Consider the following 17,877-nt stretch of genomic DNA (forward strand, 5'->3'; position numbering starts at 1 on the left):
AACAAGAACTGAATTTATGCTATTTCTTGTCTTTTTCCTTAGCATCTCTAGGCGCAATGTTTGATAATTATGACTTTTTTTGTATATAAAGTAATTTGATCAATTTATCGCAGGTCTTAATTTTCCTGCTAAATCAACAGATTGTTAGGGTGTGGGCTCAACTAAGAAAAATCTTACATTAAATCAGGAATTTTGCTGGACAGTGGTTTTTAAGCACTTACTTGTCAGAGACAGCTCTGGCTTTGAGCAATGCAGCTGTGTAACATATTGTTGCTGATTTTGGTAAACTTATATCTGTTGAAAAGAAAGAAATAAAGTAAACATTTGAAAACTTACAAGTGTGCAGAAAGGAAAGTGTTTGATTGATAATTAAGAGAAAGCATGACATAAAATTTGTATGTGAACTCAAAATACTTTCTCATCTTTGGACTTATGCTGCCATGTCACACGGATTTTTAAATTTTCACCTCATATACAGGCTTTAAAATGTGTGTTAATGACCTTTGGAACTGCTGTTTAAACAGCAACGGGTTTCATTAGAGAACTAATTCAAAGAGTGACATGATAGAGACATAATGAAATAATTAATTACTCCATACATAAATGTATAGATAACTTGGAATATCTGAATTTTTCCATAGTTCACAAAAATATAAGTAATAGCTGAGGGCTGTCTTACTCTTCATGTTTCATAGAGAAGTAGTTGTCTAATATGAGTATGTGACAGCTATACAAGTTAAGACAGCTATTCAAGCAATAATGGATTTGACTTGCAAGCAACCAACCAGTAGATTGATTGAAGTTAAAGATCAGAAATAAAATAAGGTGTTTTGCCTCTTAAGAAAATACTGGACCAAAGCACACATTCACCAGACACTCTCTGGCCATTTTATCCTGTTACACACTGGAATCATACACCTAACTTAACCCATAAGTTAAGTTAATTTATACGTGTTTTCCACCAGCAAATTGGCACAATGCATTCAAAAGGTAGAGAGAAATGCTGCTTAACAGACTTGAGCGATATATTTGTTCTCACTGTTATAGAGAATTGACTTCCACATTTTTTATCTCATGGTGTGACCCTTGGAGATGTCCTGTGCAGGGCTAAGAGTTAGACTCAATGATCCTTGAGGGTTCCTTTCCACTCAGCTTATTCTGTGATTCTGTAATCTACCCTGCAATCACATATTGAGACTGAAATATTCTAGCATTAAAAATTTAAAGATTACACATCAAACCACACCCACTAAAGGCTGGATTCTGCAAACCCTTCTGTATACACTGATAACTTCCTATAGCAAACAGAAAACACAGCACAGTAAACACAAGGCACTGAAGTTGGTCCACTGTAGAAGTGAGGGGCAGCTAATCGAACTGTTGCTCTAAGAAACTATCTGTCCCTTGGTTTGTCATTAAACTTGATTAGAAAGACAAAATTACCATGGTAACCTGGTTACTTTAGGATTAAGAGACACTTGTTATTCACTGAACTCATGTGCCTTGCAAGATAGGGCTCCAGAAGGGAGTTAAATAGGACAAGCAAGTCATATCTCAGCAGTCACCATCCTTCACTTATTAATAACCAAGCAACCAGGCACAATGATATTCTGTGAGACAGAAAACATTGCAGAATGACTGAGGCATTTTGAAAAGGCTATCTGTTAAATCCTATTATCTGTTTGTGCACTTGCACTTCAAGTATGAGATGTAAAGATCCTGCTGGAGGCTGCCCTATAATATACTGCAACTACAATTTCACTTGAGTATGCAACTGTAGTGACTAAAGTAATTAAAATCAACAGCATGCAGAGCAGTTTGGATGACAGATATGTTAATGACTCTAATAGCAGACAGCTACAGACACAGGCATGAGCACATCTTCAATGACAGGAAGAGAAAATATTTCTGAACACATCCAATAACCCTCTTTATACCAAGTTTTCCTTAACATCAGGAGTTAAAATTTATTTCCAGTAAACAGAAGTGCCTTTTAAATATATTAAAACCAAACACAGTATCACAAAACATTATCTTCTAGTAAGACAGTAAGTGTTCCTGAGTTGGAAACATCTGTGCATATAGATTGCAAGATGATTCACAATGAACAGCTGGCATCTGCAAGGAAGAGAAATGTGGTGACATGAGCTAAGGGTCAGATACACCACGTGAGTCCTTTCTGCAGAAGAAATGGGGTTTTTCAAAAAATGTCGTGTTAAAATCTGATCACTCATGGTCGAGACCAACAAAAGCAAACAGAACGACTGGACTGTTTTTGTATCAAACCAAATTAAATAAAGACTGAGAGAAGATACAGCTGTTTCCTATGCAGACCCACATGGAACACCAAGAGAGAAGAAGGGCTGCTTATGTAAAGGGCAACACTGGCATAAGAATAAAGAGTTCAGAATTAAATTTAGGCCACAGATTAAACGAAAGTTTCTGTGAAATGAACATTTGAGGGAGATTTCCAGGTAGTACAGTGGGGCAAAAAACCTAACTAATTCTAGTGGAGCTTGCTCAGCTCATGGAAGGGGCAGTATCATGCAGGGAATGCAACAGCAGGGACCCTGATTCACCCAGGAGGCCTCCTTCAGTACTATGCTTCTCGAGAGCAAGCAGCATTTGCTTGAGGATAATACTTACAATTCCCTAGCAAAGGAAGAAATACAAATACTCATGTCAACCACAGAGTGGCTGGAGTTGAAGTGAGCTCTAGAGATCATCTAGTCCAAATGAGACAGTCCTAACAGGTTGCCCGCTTGCTTTCAAAAGTGTTTTTCTTTTTGTTTGCTATATATTAGATGCTGGTCTATGACTACAATACCTTAAAATACTCATATAATTTTGGCTTAATCTCTGAAACTGCGCCTTCATATTTTAGAGGGAGGCACAAAAATTTATGTCTGGTAACAACTTGAATTTGGCAAGGGAGTCATGTCCACACTAGCCCTAGGAGATATGTACTCTGTCAGGAACCAAAGTGAAGTTTTAATAAATGACTGTGTCCAGCTCTGTGAGCCATCTGGCAAAATATCTTCACATACACTGTTTCCCACCCTCCTGTGATTACTTGTGTAGCTCTCTCAATGTGCAGAAAGATATGACTACTATTCTGTTGTCAAATCCATCAGGACATTTTTGCCGAACAGAAACTGATGTGTCAATCTAGAAAAGGCTCTTCTTTCTTGCTGCTTGTATCGTTAAACAGAACACAAAAAACTAAATTTATAAGCATTTTCTTTCAATAAGCCCTCGTCATATATGGGGAAGGTTGGGAAAGCAAATTTTTACTATTCATTTGCTTCTTAAGCAGTTGTTTGTAAGACTGAACTGATGGAAAGATGCTATGGATATGCAGAGTATGCCATATATAATCTAAAACAGTCATGGGATCTATTGGTCTTATCAACTAAACCAAAAAATTATGAATCTGGATATGGAATGATGCATCATTCCCTACCAAGCCAGCAGAAGGCTCTAAACATGAAGAGCAATTGCATGTTGCAATTGCTTTAGTCATTAATAAATGCAAAAAATGCAAATGACTAATCACAAACTATTCCCTATTTTGCACAGGGGGTAGGAAGAATTGCAAAAAGAAGATTGAAAGCACTCTAGCAAATAAATATGTGCAGGCTGGATCAGTGATGACAGAAGAGAAATGCAGTCAGCTCTAAAGATACAAACATTGAGAAAGAATGTGAATTAAACCAATACAAATGGTTAAAAACAAGAGTAATGTGATGGAAATCATTTAAGTATGAGCTGAACATCAGGGGGAAAACACTATCAAAAAGATCTATTATCCCATTAGAACACTGACCACATTTTCCCACAAAATATAGTAGAAAACATGCTGGACAGAGCACAACTATGAATATGGTGCTTACGAAAACCAGTTCCGATTCTCTGTACTTTTGGCATTCTTTCTCAGTAGTGGGAAACACCCCAGTCAAACATACATAGTCACTATGTTAGAATGGGAAAACCATTTCAGCACATAAAACAAGTCTTTATTTTGCCACGACCACAACTAAAACTTACACTGTTCAGATATGGAAAGATTTACAACTGCTGATTTTAAAACATTTCGTATGCCACTCTTGCTGACATGCCCATCAATGACCAAGAAGTGTCAGCCACTTTAACCTGACTGATCCTAAATTCCTGTATAGGGGAAAGAATGATTACTGCTAAAGAAAGTTAAAGACAGCAAGACTAGTATAATTACTTTAGACTTCTTGTGCTTTTGCAGAAATAAGCAAACCAAAAAATGCCACAGAATCATAGGCAAAAAAAGAAACCAGACGGTATGAACAGACACAGAACTAATGCTGAAACCTAGCTGAAGTGACAAGTGATTTTGATACGAAGGAAAGAAATCGGTTCTTGCAACCAGAAGCTGGAAAAGGTGTGATAGGAACAAAGACAAACTATTCTCTCAATATTACTGTTACACAAACTGGAGGTCTTGATTTACATCTCTTGGAGAAGGTAGATTAGGTTTTGGTGTAACCATAACTAAAAGGAACTTTCTCTTAAGATATCTCTTTCAAAGAAACAAAAGGGTTATAAAATACTGTGTATGAGGGAATGGCTACTTCCATATTGCCACTTGCTACATCTTTAACTCTGAGGAAAACTCTTCATTGCACTTAGAACACCTACCCAGTTAGCTCCACCAGGTAGAATATCTTCAAAAAGTCAAATATAAACATGGCAAGTAATGAGATTATCTACAAAACCCCTGGAGACCATAGGTAACATAACTGAAGGCTGCATGCAATTGCTTCGCCAATCTGCAACTCTCTACAGAAGGACTGCCTACAATATAAATAGAATTTACATGCATATCTGTAAGGACAATAAGAACTTGGACAGAAGGGGGCAGAGAAAAGAGAGTAGCTCTGAATAGGCTACATTTTAGAACAGTCACTTCTCTGTATTAACTGTCTGGATTTCACTAAGTTCGAAGTTTTCAAAGAAAAAGAAGTCTCTGTTTCTGACATGCTTCTTCAAAGGCCTGCATTTTGATATAACACTGATTTAAAGTATCATTCTGCTTGAGTAAGCTGTTACCACATAAAAAAAAAGTGTCAAAGCATAGAGCAGAACGAGAACTTTTGTATTTAAACTCCATTTCCTTTCTATGTGTCCTTTGCTATAGAATATTGTCTCAAGTGAACTCCGCATCTGGGACTCTGGCATGGCAGCATGGTCTTTCCCCTTCTCTGCAAAGGTTATGTGAGAGAAGAATCTGCATAAGGTGTTCATCCTGCAAACCAGAAGGCTTATAGTCTCACCGGAACACACTGTACTTTTAAAAAATGAAAGCAAGGACAGGTTTAGAGAGGAACCATATGATTAACTACAGTGGCATCCATTCTTTCTAAACCTGACTTTAAACTGCCAGAAAAGTCTGAGTTTTCACACAGTGCCCAGGTTATCACCTAACACCTATAAGAGCAACTGGCTGCCCAGGGAAATTAATAAATCAGTTGCTCTTAGCATGACTACAAGCAGACCAACTCCCCCAGCCATAACTATTTCTGCTGTAAATAACATGAACATGTGTTAAATCAGAGCCAAAAATATTTTCAGAATTCAACAGTATTTAGGTCATCCTCACTCTATTGACAGACACTGAACTCTGAAACCATAATGATGTAGCTCAGCAACAGTGCATGCTGTTCCACTAATGAGAACCTTTTTCCATGAATAATGAGTATGGACATCAGCTCTGTTGCCAGGTACATAATATAAACACAATTTAACACATGGCTTTTGGCAAAGCAGTGCATCTGCTTGCAGAGGCTGAGGTTTCGCATGATGCAGTCCAACATTTTAGCCCAGGGTGGGAGCAGATTGCTCAAGGAAATAATTTGTTCATATATTATCAAAATACAATAAATCAGGTTTGGTCTTAGTAAAAAAAAAAAAAAAGCACTGGAGTGGGACCAGCAGAAACTGCAGATAGGAAAGTATAAATGAGTTCAGTGTTTTATATTCCAATAAATCTTACAACACATGAAGCCGATGAGTTCTAAAATGAGCTGAGACTCCCTGAGACAGGCCTTCTGAGACTCATGAACTGTAAGGGTTATACTGGCAAAGCCTGTGTTTGCCGAGTCCTTTTGCAAACCTAGTGCATACACACACCAAAGTGTGAGTTGAAACTGTCTGCATTCAAATAGACAAAGTAAGAGCTTTATTTTTTTAAAAATCTCATTTGTTCTGACTCTATCAGATGCTTTTGAGAAAATGAAAAACACTTTCAAGTTTCATCAACTTCCATGACATAAAGAGCTGCTATGGTACTGTTTAAAATCAGGGATCAGTGCTTTTAGTACACCAGAGTAGAGCTTGCACTGGAGTTTAGTCTTGAGATTTGAGAATACAGGCTTAGTACCCTGTTCTGTCCCACTTCTGCTGTTTCCCAGGACTACTACCTCACACCTACATTGAAGACTAGAAGGTGCCAACATACTGTGATTCCTGGGGAATGAAAACCAGCATTTCTACTTGCTTGCTTTTTAACATGGCAAAATAAAGAACATAGGAATCTCTCCCAGTGTCACAGGAATTACTGAAATACAAGAAGCTACCAGAAAGACTCTGATGTTACCACTTAACTGCCAATTTCTTCAATCAGACAAAGAACAACCAAGATCTCTCCTGGAGTCATTATTGCGACTGAATGGCAGTACTCAAGGGCCTGGGTGACATTCTGATCTCTGTTTAGAATAATTTAACTCCAAAAAGAGTTGAAAACATTCCAGACTGGACTGCTAGGAGCAATTATCACTAATGTTGCTTGTAATCAGCTGTTTATTTATCTTTTTTTATAATAGCCTCATCTCTGCCACAGTCTACTGCAGGAGTCTGAAATCTGGCAGGATGATCGGGTTAGTACCAAGTCAATGGTCTATTATGAGCCTCATTTAAATTTATCTTAACTTCCTAAGATAAAAGATGTTAGAAGAAAGCAGTAAGCACATATTCAGTGGGAGTTACTGCATTTTTTTGGGCTATACCATCCAAAGATTCACTGCTCAACAAGTACAGGTCTCAGTACTCCAGTGAACATGCACCATCCCTTTGCCACAGTTCTGTGTGATGATATGGGCCCAAGTACTGGGGCTGACAGCAAGAAACCTCTGTGTGAGCTCTTACTGTTCTGCTTTTTGGCACCCAGGCAATGAAACAGAAAATGACAAATAAAGAGGAGGCAGAAGCCATAGAGAAAATGGTAGATGGAAAAGATGTTAAGACAGAAGTTGTAAAGGGAATGTTGATGTATCTTTGACTATCACTGCCCTGAAGAAAAGATTTGGATAGGTAGGTGGGAAAAGCAGAAGAATGGAACTGAGAATAAGTGGTACTGGTTGAACAAGGAGCCTCTGGTAGGAAGTGGGAGCAATCAAAAGCTAAAACTGAGCATGCAGAAGAGAAGACAATTCAGTAAGCAAATGGGACAGAAGACCAGCCAATTTCCTAAAAGAATCCGAGAGAAAGAGAAATGAGCACTGTGCATATAGACTCCAGTGTCCATATTGGTAGGCATTTATACAACAGCTAGCTCTAATAATATCTGTCAGTATCCATCAGTATTCACCAGGGATGTGGCATTAACAACTTCTCAGTGCCTCACCACCCCCATGGTCAAGAACTTTTCCTAATATCTAATCTAAAGCTACTCTCTATCTGTTCGGCCCTCCCCTAACAGTAGCTCAAATAATATTAATCTTTTTTTCCCCCCAAAACTGTGGATGTTTCAAGCTTTAAAATATTTGTTAAAAAAACATCTGAAATAGGAAGAGCTACCAATTAAGAACATTTTAAAAGCTACAAGATCAACCTGACAAAAGAATTAACATCAAAATTAAGGCTACATAGGTTTCACTTAAGTCAGCTATTTGATCCATGCAGGTTATGATCTTATTTCTAGTTATATCATAATGTAATATTCCTTTCATAAACTCCCATAACCCTGTGCATAGAATGAAACTTTTCTGAGGATGAATGAGGACTGTGTAGTAAAACAATAGGAAACTGACAGTTGTAGTTTCTCTTGATTCATTTGATGCAGAACGGAAGTGCCACAGAAGTGGCTATTGAGCAAGCCACAGGCTGCAGTAAGAGGAGGTAGAGTGGCACTGTGCATGCAGATAAATGCTGCTCTAGACAACTGGATAATATTCCAAGTTTTATCACTGAGGTTTTATGTAGTATGAGGAAAACCCAGGTAATCTGAGCTAAACAAAGTATGCTGGTTGGTGCTTCTACCTCTGCGTCTCTGAAACCGTGGTGTCTTCAAGTTTAAAGAGCTAGAGTTCCAGCAGCTGTGATCTGAACAAGAGTTGAAATGCTGCATAAACCAATGTTGACTGAAAAACAAACAAAAAAACCCAACAAAATGTCCATCTAGTCTTCTGAGCTTTCCAAGGTTTCCCTATAAGACATGAAGTCTGCTACTCACTAGACTGCTATTAAGTTAAATCAACGGTTTTTTTTCTACGCTACTAAGTCAACACTCACAGGTAAGTCCACGGGGGAACTGATAATATTTTCTTCAGAAAAGGTTTGAATAGCATGCAATAAAAATTCTGCAGAACCTAAAGAGTCATTCTTTAAACATCAACAGAAAACAAAGAAAGCACAGGGGAGCTGCTAGTGAGTGCCATCACCCTGTGCAATGATTTCAGCATGTGCTGGCAGAAAAAATAAACAGCATTTAATCTTTGGATAAAGGATTGTGTAAGGGCATGTATGAAGCTCATGCCTATCAACTGAATTACAGTGTTTCCTAAATTTTAGGAGTTTGACGTAAATATATTTCTTCTGTGTGTATCACCTAGAGAAAATACAAATATATATTTGAACTTACCATCATACTTTGCTAAGACTGCCTGGACATCTGCATATGCTTGCAGTTCCAACAAAGCCTCTAGCAGGTTTTCGTGGATGTTGAACATGCTGAGCAGGGGAAACTCCTTCATCAACTACAATCAATAACACATGAAAGGGTTAGATTATTAAAATTGAGGGGGGTTTCTTGTTCAAAATGCACTGAAATAGACAAGGCAAACTTAAAACTCCTCAGCTTCCCTTGGTCTTAGTTCTTCCCCAGTGTTCACTATTATCTCAGAAATTTCTGAGCTCATAATGAATACTAGGTCAGGCTCTTGTCAAGACATGCTTGTATTGGATGTAATTAGTCAAATCCAACAACCCAGCTATCTGAACACATAACTGTCCTTAAATGAACAGACTTCTTCAAAGTGAGAAACAGTTATTGTTCTGGGAAAGAATCTTCACCGGTGTGTAGCTCCAGAGTATCAGTAGTATGCAATCCAACACCTCCCTGGTATATTAGTGGAAGAACCAGAAAATACATTGAAAAACCACAAAAACATCAAATGAGAGAAGCTTACATATATTCAACCATAATATCAAGTATGTGATAAAGAATTTTATTGTAAATACTTTAGAACATAATTGCAATTGTTGCCAACATGAAAAAAAGAGGAGAGAAAAAAAGAAAACGAAGAGTAAGAGGAAGAGAACAACAATAGGAAAGGTAAAGCTTATGCAAATAAAACACTGTAACTAAGAAATGCATCTTGTATGACAAACTGAGTGAAATATAGAGTTAAAATAATCCAGTAATTTCACATCTAAGTGCCTTTACTTTATGAACTAAGCCATTGAGAGATATCAGGAATTTGTTTTTAGATATTCTCAGTTTCAGTATATGCATAGATTCAAATGACTGAAGCTGATACTCAACTGTATCTCTTTTTTTAAGTGACACTTGCAAGAAGCATCCATGTTTTTTACCGCAGAATTGATTAACCAATACTTTTTATTGTCAGAGGGATTCTCTAAAGAACCAAAGTGTTTAAAGATCCTTGCTTCATTGTGTGCCCTTTATGATTGTTAACTGCTTTTGTGATGTAGATTCAGCACAAAAAAGTCCCTGACAGTGAAGAACTGGGGTAGCTGGTATTACCACCACTTCTTGGGAACTTGCAGGGAAATACTAGAATTTACAGTCTCTCTGATTGGGTTTATGAGAACAGAAATACTGTAACATGCCAGGTAACGAATATGATTCACGGTCAGCCTTGCTCTATTTGAAAATAATAAGCCAGATCTGAAAACTCTGACACTTAATAAACCTACCTTTCAAGATGTAAACAGCAAAACTGATGAGAAGCAGCAAATCTTAATCTCACATATAGGTAAGATAAAAGTAAATAGGATTGAAACAAGAGGGATGGATATTCACCAAGAACTTAAAAAAAATGAGAAACAGGTAATGCACTGGAGCTTCTTCACTCTGTTAAGAAAGAGACCTTAACAGGTAAACAGAGAAGAAAACACAGAGAATTTATTTTTTATTAAATGGTCTGGTATAAGATAATGGGAGAACTGTTCTGACCGTAAGACTCTAAATTTATCTGTCTGGAATAGCATTGCCTTTGCTGCAGTTTGAAGATTATTAGAAGATGAAAGGCAAGAATGGCAGTGTTTCGTTCAACTGATTATATAAACTTCTGGTGAGAATCAGGATCACCGAGAGAGCAGCTAAAGAAATCCCTGAACTTTTCATGTTAATGGCATGGGGACATGGGGATGGCCATAAACTCCTGATTTCACTGGTAGGAGCTGAACCTGTGAAAAAGAACACAAACAAAACTGGATAGTTTGCAAGCTTTTCTCCCCCATTTCAAAAAGACCACAGATCTTGAGATCTTGATGCTCTTGCAAGTTAAGTGAATGGGTTTGAGAATAAAATGAAAGTTTAAGTCATTGTTCATGAAGAAAAGTAAGTTCAGGTGGAAATTCACATAGCTGGATTCACTAGTTAAAGACCCATCATTAAGCCTACTTCTCTTCATTCTTGTCCTTACTCACTAGTGGAATTTTAAGAGTGGAAGCTACTATTTGGCAGGAAAGAGCATGACAGAATCTGGCTCTACATAAATGTGATTTAAAGTTCAGAATGAATATCCTGCAAAGGAACCCCTCTAAGGGATTAAGAAAGATTATCCTTGCTCATTGAGAATGAAGAAGGGCTGGCAAAATAACATCCCCTCCATCCGTGAGGGAAAGGGAAGAGCTGCAGCTAGTTACAGATGTACTCTGGCCAGTAAAAGCTCTTAATCTGGGTCTCCACCTCTCACTGACATCACTCACTGATTATTTTTTTTGCTATTTTAATTAGGTTCTGCCAGAGTGATAAAGCCTGTCTCAGACAGCAGAGAAATAAAGGTCACTGTCTGGACTGCCAGGCCTCCAAACTGAAAAGTGTTAATAAAGGTTTCCTCTGGGAAAGGTCAAGCACTAAGAAGTCCAGTCCAGTAATATTGAACTCAGTTAATACTGTAGCCTCAAAAATAAAACACCTCTAAGTGACCACTCAGCTATTTGAACACTGACTGTGCATAAATGACAACATGTTTGCTATTAAAAAAAAAAAAAAAAAGAAAAAGAAGACATGAACTCATTTCTCTGTCATATCTGGATGTATAGTTTCTAGTTCCCACTGCAAATAATTTCCAGTCACAGTAGAAATTTGTTTACAGAGAAACTTGCCAGAAAGTAAAGCCACTTGGAAGGAAGAATATTTTGACAGCTCATCTTTCAGATCTCATAGTGAAAACAAACACTGGGGAAGAAAAAAACTGCCACACAGGTCTGATGAGTGGTCAGGGCAGGCCACATACTGGGTCATGCTGAGGAGCAATGGGGAGCAAACTGAGCTTGCTATGCTCCCTGGCAGATGGACGGGGAGCTGGCTCATATTCCACATGAAGATGTAAAAATGGGCACACTATTCCTCAACACCAGATGAAAAACACACCCTTGAGTTCTGTACATCATTGAGCTGTAATTTGGACTCCAGTTTAAGAGACACAGACATCCCTTTGCACCCAAAGATGTATTTTCTGCAAAGTTACAGATCAGTATTTGCCAAATCATTTGGCTTATACATTTTAATTATTTTTACCTTTTTATTGTAACCTGAGAAATACTTCATGGTTGTGTGCGTGGTCACAAATTTTATGGGCAGGGCATGCAATCGTTCATTGTTGCTTGTACTCCTACCTTCTCCACAAACAGTGACATTTGTCAGATTCATATTCAACTGAATGCACTCATTAAAAGGAAATGTGAATTTATCTCAAAAATAAAAAACAACAAGAAAACAAGGGAAATTCAATGCAAAGAGTGAAACTCTTACAACCTTAATTCCTAGTGGATATGTTCCTGCAGTGAGTATCTGAAACTGGAAACTCTCTCCCTAAAAAAGAAGTTTTTTTTAGGAGGCTGCCATCTTTCAGGTGCAACTGTACACCAAAACTGAAGGACCAAGCACACATGGATATGGGTAGTATGGATAGCACCAACATTTTTCACAAGTGCTTTGCATAAACTGCTTTCTGTTATATGACCTGTAATCTGTTAACTAAACAAGGTAGGAAAGGTAAAACTCCAAGCCAATTCTAAATAGAAAAACAGAAGCCTCCACTTCTGTGGGCTTCACTGTCTGCAGATGATCTTTCAGATGTCTAAGCCCTGACTGAATCTTAGCCTGGGTTTGAGGTATTTGTAACTTGTCACTCTATGTTGACCTTCTGATGTCTAATTAGATATTCTAACTCTTAAGTCGTTCTCCTGGCCAGCTCACCTGGCAAGGACAGAAGGGCAGAAACACTGTCAGCAGACCAAAGTCAGCACACAAAAAAGCTCTCTTAACAACATCATATTATTAAAAATTAGTCTAACTCATGGTCCTAAAAGTGCAATTCATTCCACTGCTGTCTCATTGCGAGTGGGATTCATGTGATGTAAACACATCATAGCTCTTGGAGTTGGAAAATTCTCTAAAATACAGTGGACCTACCTGATTTAAATACAGCTCTGCTTAATTGCAGCAAAAGTAGGATTCTGTCATTACAATATTTCCTTTAAGTGCTGCATTCCTTTTGGTAAATAATGACTGTTTTGTTTGGAAGCAGCTCTACAGTTACTCTTTTACAGCTCAGAGAGGATAGAGCTAAGAAATCAAATCCAGCAGATCTTGTTGTTTTGAAGCTTGTAAATGATTAGCAGCAGGAACCTTGTCTTTTCCTTGTATGTGAAATTCAGGAAATCTGACAAGTTCAAAATGTCAAAAAAGACCCCAGATCCAGTTCACAGTAACTCTGGGATGGCATGGATTTATAACTTGCCAACATTCCATCTTAAATTTTAATTTAGACTTAGTGCTGCATAATATTCAAAGATAATACTTCTCTTCAGTGTAGGATTAACAGTGAGTAAATAAAATGAAAAACATCTTACTAAATATGCAATACTCTAAAGAAATATGTTAGAACATGCAGCCTTTCTGTTCTCTTTAATTGGAGGATTAAAGTCTTTAGAGTACGACAAGTTCTTTAAGGAGTACAATTATGAAAATGTTGTTATTTGTACTATGCTGTAAAATGTGTGTATTTCAGGAATAAAGGGAATTTTAAAGACAGATAACGGCATGAAACCATAAGACCACAAGTTGTTCCAGATTTTATAGTTACTACTAAAGAATCATGTTATATAAAACTAGTAACAGTGCTAAATTATAATAATGTTTGTTACATCAAATATTACTGACTTTATAAAGCATGAAAATAAAGTCATTACTCATAGTCCCGCTCAAAAAAAAATTCCTTTATTTGCATCAAAGATTCACAGAACCGTTTTGTGTTAGGAAGGACCTTACAGATCATCTAGTTCCAACCCCCCTGCTGAGGGCAGGGATATCTTCTACTAAAAACAACCTGCTCATGAAAATTCGTAATAAATACACCTAATGCTCCCTGAAAGTAAAAGTTGCTACTAAAAGATGGCAAAAGCAGTACACAGAAGCAGAATTAATCCTTGAAAGAACATCCCAAAGTACTTTTTTCAGAAACTGACGTATTTTTATAAGTGGATTTTTAGGTTAAATTAAAGTGAGGAAATATCTAGAAGCTCAAAAATGAGCTAGGAGATTGCAGAGAGATAAAAGACCATAATTAAAGTAGTATACAAGTCTCTGAATATGGAGCAATGCAAGATGGTGGACAAAAAGGAGTCCAGTTACACGGGCTCCAACCAACACTATGTGACTATTCTATCTTAACAGAATGACAGCACTGGAAACCTGTAATGATTTATATGAGAATCATTACTGTCAGTTTAGGCAATTAATTTCTAGCTTCTGAGAGTTCTGGGCAGAATCACAATCATGACTAAAAGTGAGGGGTCTGAGTCATGTGAAGATAAAGGAAGGGATAAACATCATTAGGGGAATCACAGAAGTCTCCATTTTAAGTGCCCACTGAAATGAGGGATATTCCAATTTGCTCTACCTACTTACCATACCATGTGAATTTGTGATCCAACAAATTGTATTTGAACATACAGACATATGAAAATGTTAAGATCAGCATTTATCACTTGCCATTATTGCAGTGCTTGTGTATCAGAAAAATAATTACCTGAAGACATCACTCTGTGGTAGAGACTGGCAAATGTCACCATTCACAAGAGTAGCAAAATATATATAAAAGTATAGAAGTAGTAAAGAATAGTAAAGTGAGATAACGTTTGGTCTCACTGAACTAAGTACTAAGTACTTTCCCTTCAAATTTTAATAAATGGTACTTTAAACAACTGCTACAGATGTTTAAATAAAACTAGAATCCCACTTAAGGCAGAGCAGCCTGCCTAACCTGACCTGTGTAACACAAGCCAAAGAGTCTGACTCACTAATCCTTGCCTCAAGCACAGAAGCATTTGGGAGAGACAGACAGTAGCTGCTGATGCACGTAGCTGCAGAAATTGTGTTGTTAAATTGCTAGGGATCATAACATCTTTATTAGGAATAAGTACTCTCTTTGTTTCACACAATTTGATAATTCGAGGTGCAGAACACCATTCTGGCTACATATTTTTCTTACTCAAGAAGTAATCACCAATGCACACAAGAATACAGAATTCAATAAAATATTGAATAGAATTCCTTATTCAAAGCTCAGCAAAAGAAGTTGCCAAGAAGGTATGCTAGATTTGCAGAACTACCATACCAGCAAAAAACACTAATACAACCTACCCCTATCATTAAAATTTATTTAGTGTGCTTGAGTACTCTTTCAAACCCTTCAAGTGACATCACCTCTTAAACTATTTCAGATGCTTAGGGCAGCCCAACTGTTTTCAGGATGTTTCATGCAGCCAATGGATAATCATGCAGCACTCTGGACAATACAAGCTGCTTAGGTGTCCTCTGTGGCATAAAATATGCATTTAGTGGTGGCAGGTGAGCACCAAGATGAACACACAAACATATTGAACTGAAATATCCTCACCAAGGTTCTCAGAGCTAAATGTGTAGAAGAAGACTTCCAGGTCCTTTATTGTGATCTGAAAAGTAATTTCTCAGTAGATATGACTGACACTAGAAATAAAATATACTTTTCTGACCCTGAAAAAGTATTTTTTGTTCTATCCTTCTCCAGACTTAAGGAAGACCTGGAGACCCTCTTCTTTCACTAAACCTTACTTAATGCTGAACAAAGTTGCTGAGCATAGAGGAAGTTGCAATTTCACTGTGTTTCAGAAATATATACCTAATAAAAATACAAAGCAATCTTCGAGGGAGTACATACCCATGGGGCAGGAGATAAATACACTCTAGAAGGAGTTCCTTTCATCTTCTCTTGCTTTGTCCACTAGCACACCTTTTGCCTGCCACCATTCTCTTTCATAAACATACATCCCCCTTCAATTAAAGCTTGTTCCACCAAATGTTCTCCGGAACAATCTCAAGAAGCTCCAATTAATGTGACAATTCATTTTCTTGCACAGTACATTTTCATCTGGATAGTCCAGTGACCCAGCTAAGAAAAATAAGTGTGTTGGCCTGGTCCTAAATTCAGTGGTGCAGTCACTGATTCAGTTGCCCATAAAACAGAGAGGGAAGTGCCTTTGCATACCCTCCACATCCTCTCTGTTTTCAATCAATGAAAAACATAAAATGCAAACCTAGCACATTCCTGTTTTCTTCCACTGTAATGGTGAGGGAATCTGACAAGAGCAGATGGAAAGCAGGTGGCACAAAAGGCTATCCTTGCTCATCACCACTACTGGCTCGCATCATTGTCCACAAGGAAGATTCAGCATGCAGGGATACTAAAGATTACTCACAGCCACCATTATGGCCTTTTGCCTCTACACATACTAAATTCTCCAACATCATTTACAACAAACTACTTAAAGTCCTCCTAACATAATCAGCACAACAAATAAAACAACAAGCACTGTAGACTTTCTCCTCAGGGACAGTAAAAGCAATCTAGTTCCCTCACAGACCATATCATGCTCTGAATAAACAATAATAAAACTGGAATAATTCTGTTGACTACATTGGAGTTATTCCAAAAATACACTAATCAAAATGAGATCACAAGTTAACTCAATATATACAAATAGTGACAGCTGCTGGTTTCTATAGCAAAATATAGTAAATAATTAGAAATACAAGCAAAAGCAACACCTATGTATGATTATATTACATGCTTCCATGGAAACCACAGGTTTGCAATTCTCATTAATTCAACTCAACTGACTGAATTACATCCAAGCAGCAAAGCCAGCAAAAAAATACTATCTCAAAATCAATCACAGAAGCAACAGAAATTCCTACCCAATTTTTTTTAAAATTGAAGTGCCCTTGATTTTAAACAGTTTTAAAAATCAGTTTTTAAATAAGTCCATATTTTTAAATACCTTCAATACGGTATTAAGAAATATGATTTTCCTATCAGCAGTGCATATAACCATAAAATCAAACATTTAAGTCATCAACAGCTCATTTTCCTTCCATTAAGGTGCTTTAAGTAGGATCTCAGTCTTTTCTTGCCCAAAATTCAAGCAAGACAATCTAATCCATCAGTAATGTCCTCAAGATGGCCTCATATATGCAATAAATTAAACACTCTCAAATATTTTATTTTTTCGAAGTGGCAAAGACTCACTACATCCCAATCATATTTCCCAGATGGTGTCATGAACCTCTTAACACTTCATTTCCATCATGTTCCATGTCTTAAGAAACCTGTTTTCAATCTTTCAAACACAAACAGGGCCTCCGCCCTCTGTTCCCTGATGTCAGATTGAGCAGTCCCTAGCCAACATATCCTTCGTATTCTTTTTAGAATGAATAAATTAATCTCCTTCCTCATCAATCATAAAGAAACCTTCAATGACAGACTGATGTTCTTCAAACCTCTCCATAAGTGTACTATTTATGTCTTCTTGGAAGAAATGGAGGACATGCATTCATCAGAAGTAAGTAGCTCCAAGCCACTCTTAAGAGAAGCATCTGCAAAGCTGACTTGACCCTAATCTTGCTCCCAGTGTACTGGAGCTGTGACCAAGAGTTACTGCTGCTTTAATATTACATCTAGAGACTTGCTAATTCTCAGTTCTGCTTGTTTAAAATTAAGAGCTCTAGAGGCATCTAAATTCAGTTCTGAGGATTTGGCTCAGTGTCTGTATGTGGAAAAAACACAGAATGCATTGATTTAAATTGCAAGTCTCTAAGATGAAATTCCCTCTTTATACCTCCTTTGTCTTACATCCAATCCTTTCATTTTAACAAAATATTCCTGTTGAAGAGGGTTTTCTGTTCTTCAGAAGTGTCTTCAAGTGTCTAATATCTGATGACTTTGGGTCTCCCAGTTATTCCTGCCTCTCAACAACTCTCTCCAAGTTGTATTTAATTTCAACAATTTTCTATTTTGCTTATAAATTTCAGACAATTTTATCTCTAGTGAAAAG

At 37.3% G+C, this 17,877-nt stretch overlaps 1 protein-coding gene across 5 annotated transcripts in view; it reads right to left on the reverse strand.

Annotated features, from left to right (window-relative positions):
* The window catches only part of ST7 (suppression of tumorigenicity 7), a 136,758-nt gene that overhangs the window by 22,607 nt on the left and 96,274 nt on the right, over window positions 1-17,877 (reverse strand). For all 5 annotated transcript variants that reach the window (XR_009933155.1, XM_062491923.1, XM_062491922.1 and 2 more), the window contains exons 9-10: window positions 8,891-9,005; window positions 222-294 (exon numbers count right to left, since the gene is read on the reverse strand). Coding sequence is in view for 4 of the 5 variants with exons in the window: in XM_062491923.1 (XP_062347907.1) it covers window positions 222-294; window positions 8,891-9,005 (188 nt within the window). In the remaining variant the exon portion in view is untranslated. The remainder of the gene's footprint in view (window positions 1-221; window positions 295-8,890; window positions 9,006-17,877) is intronic.

This window comes from Cinclus cinclus, chromosome 4, assembly GCF_963662255.1.
Source record: "Cinclus cinclus chromosome 4, bCinCin1.1, whole genome shotgun sequence".
In the NCBI taxonomy this organism is placed as follows: domain Eukaryota; kingdom Metazoa; phylum Chordata; class Aves; order Passeriformes; family Cinclidae; genus Cinclus; species Cinclus cinclus.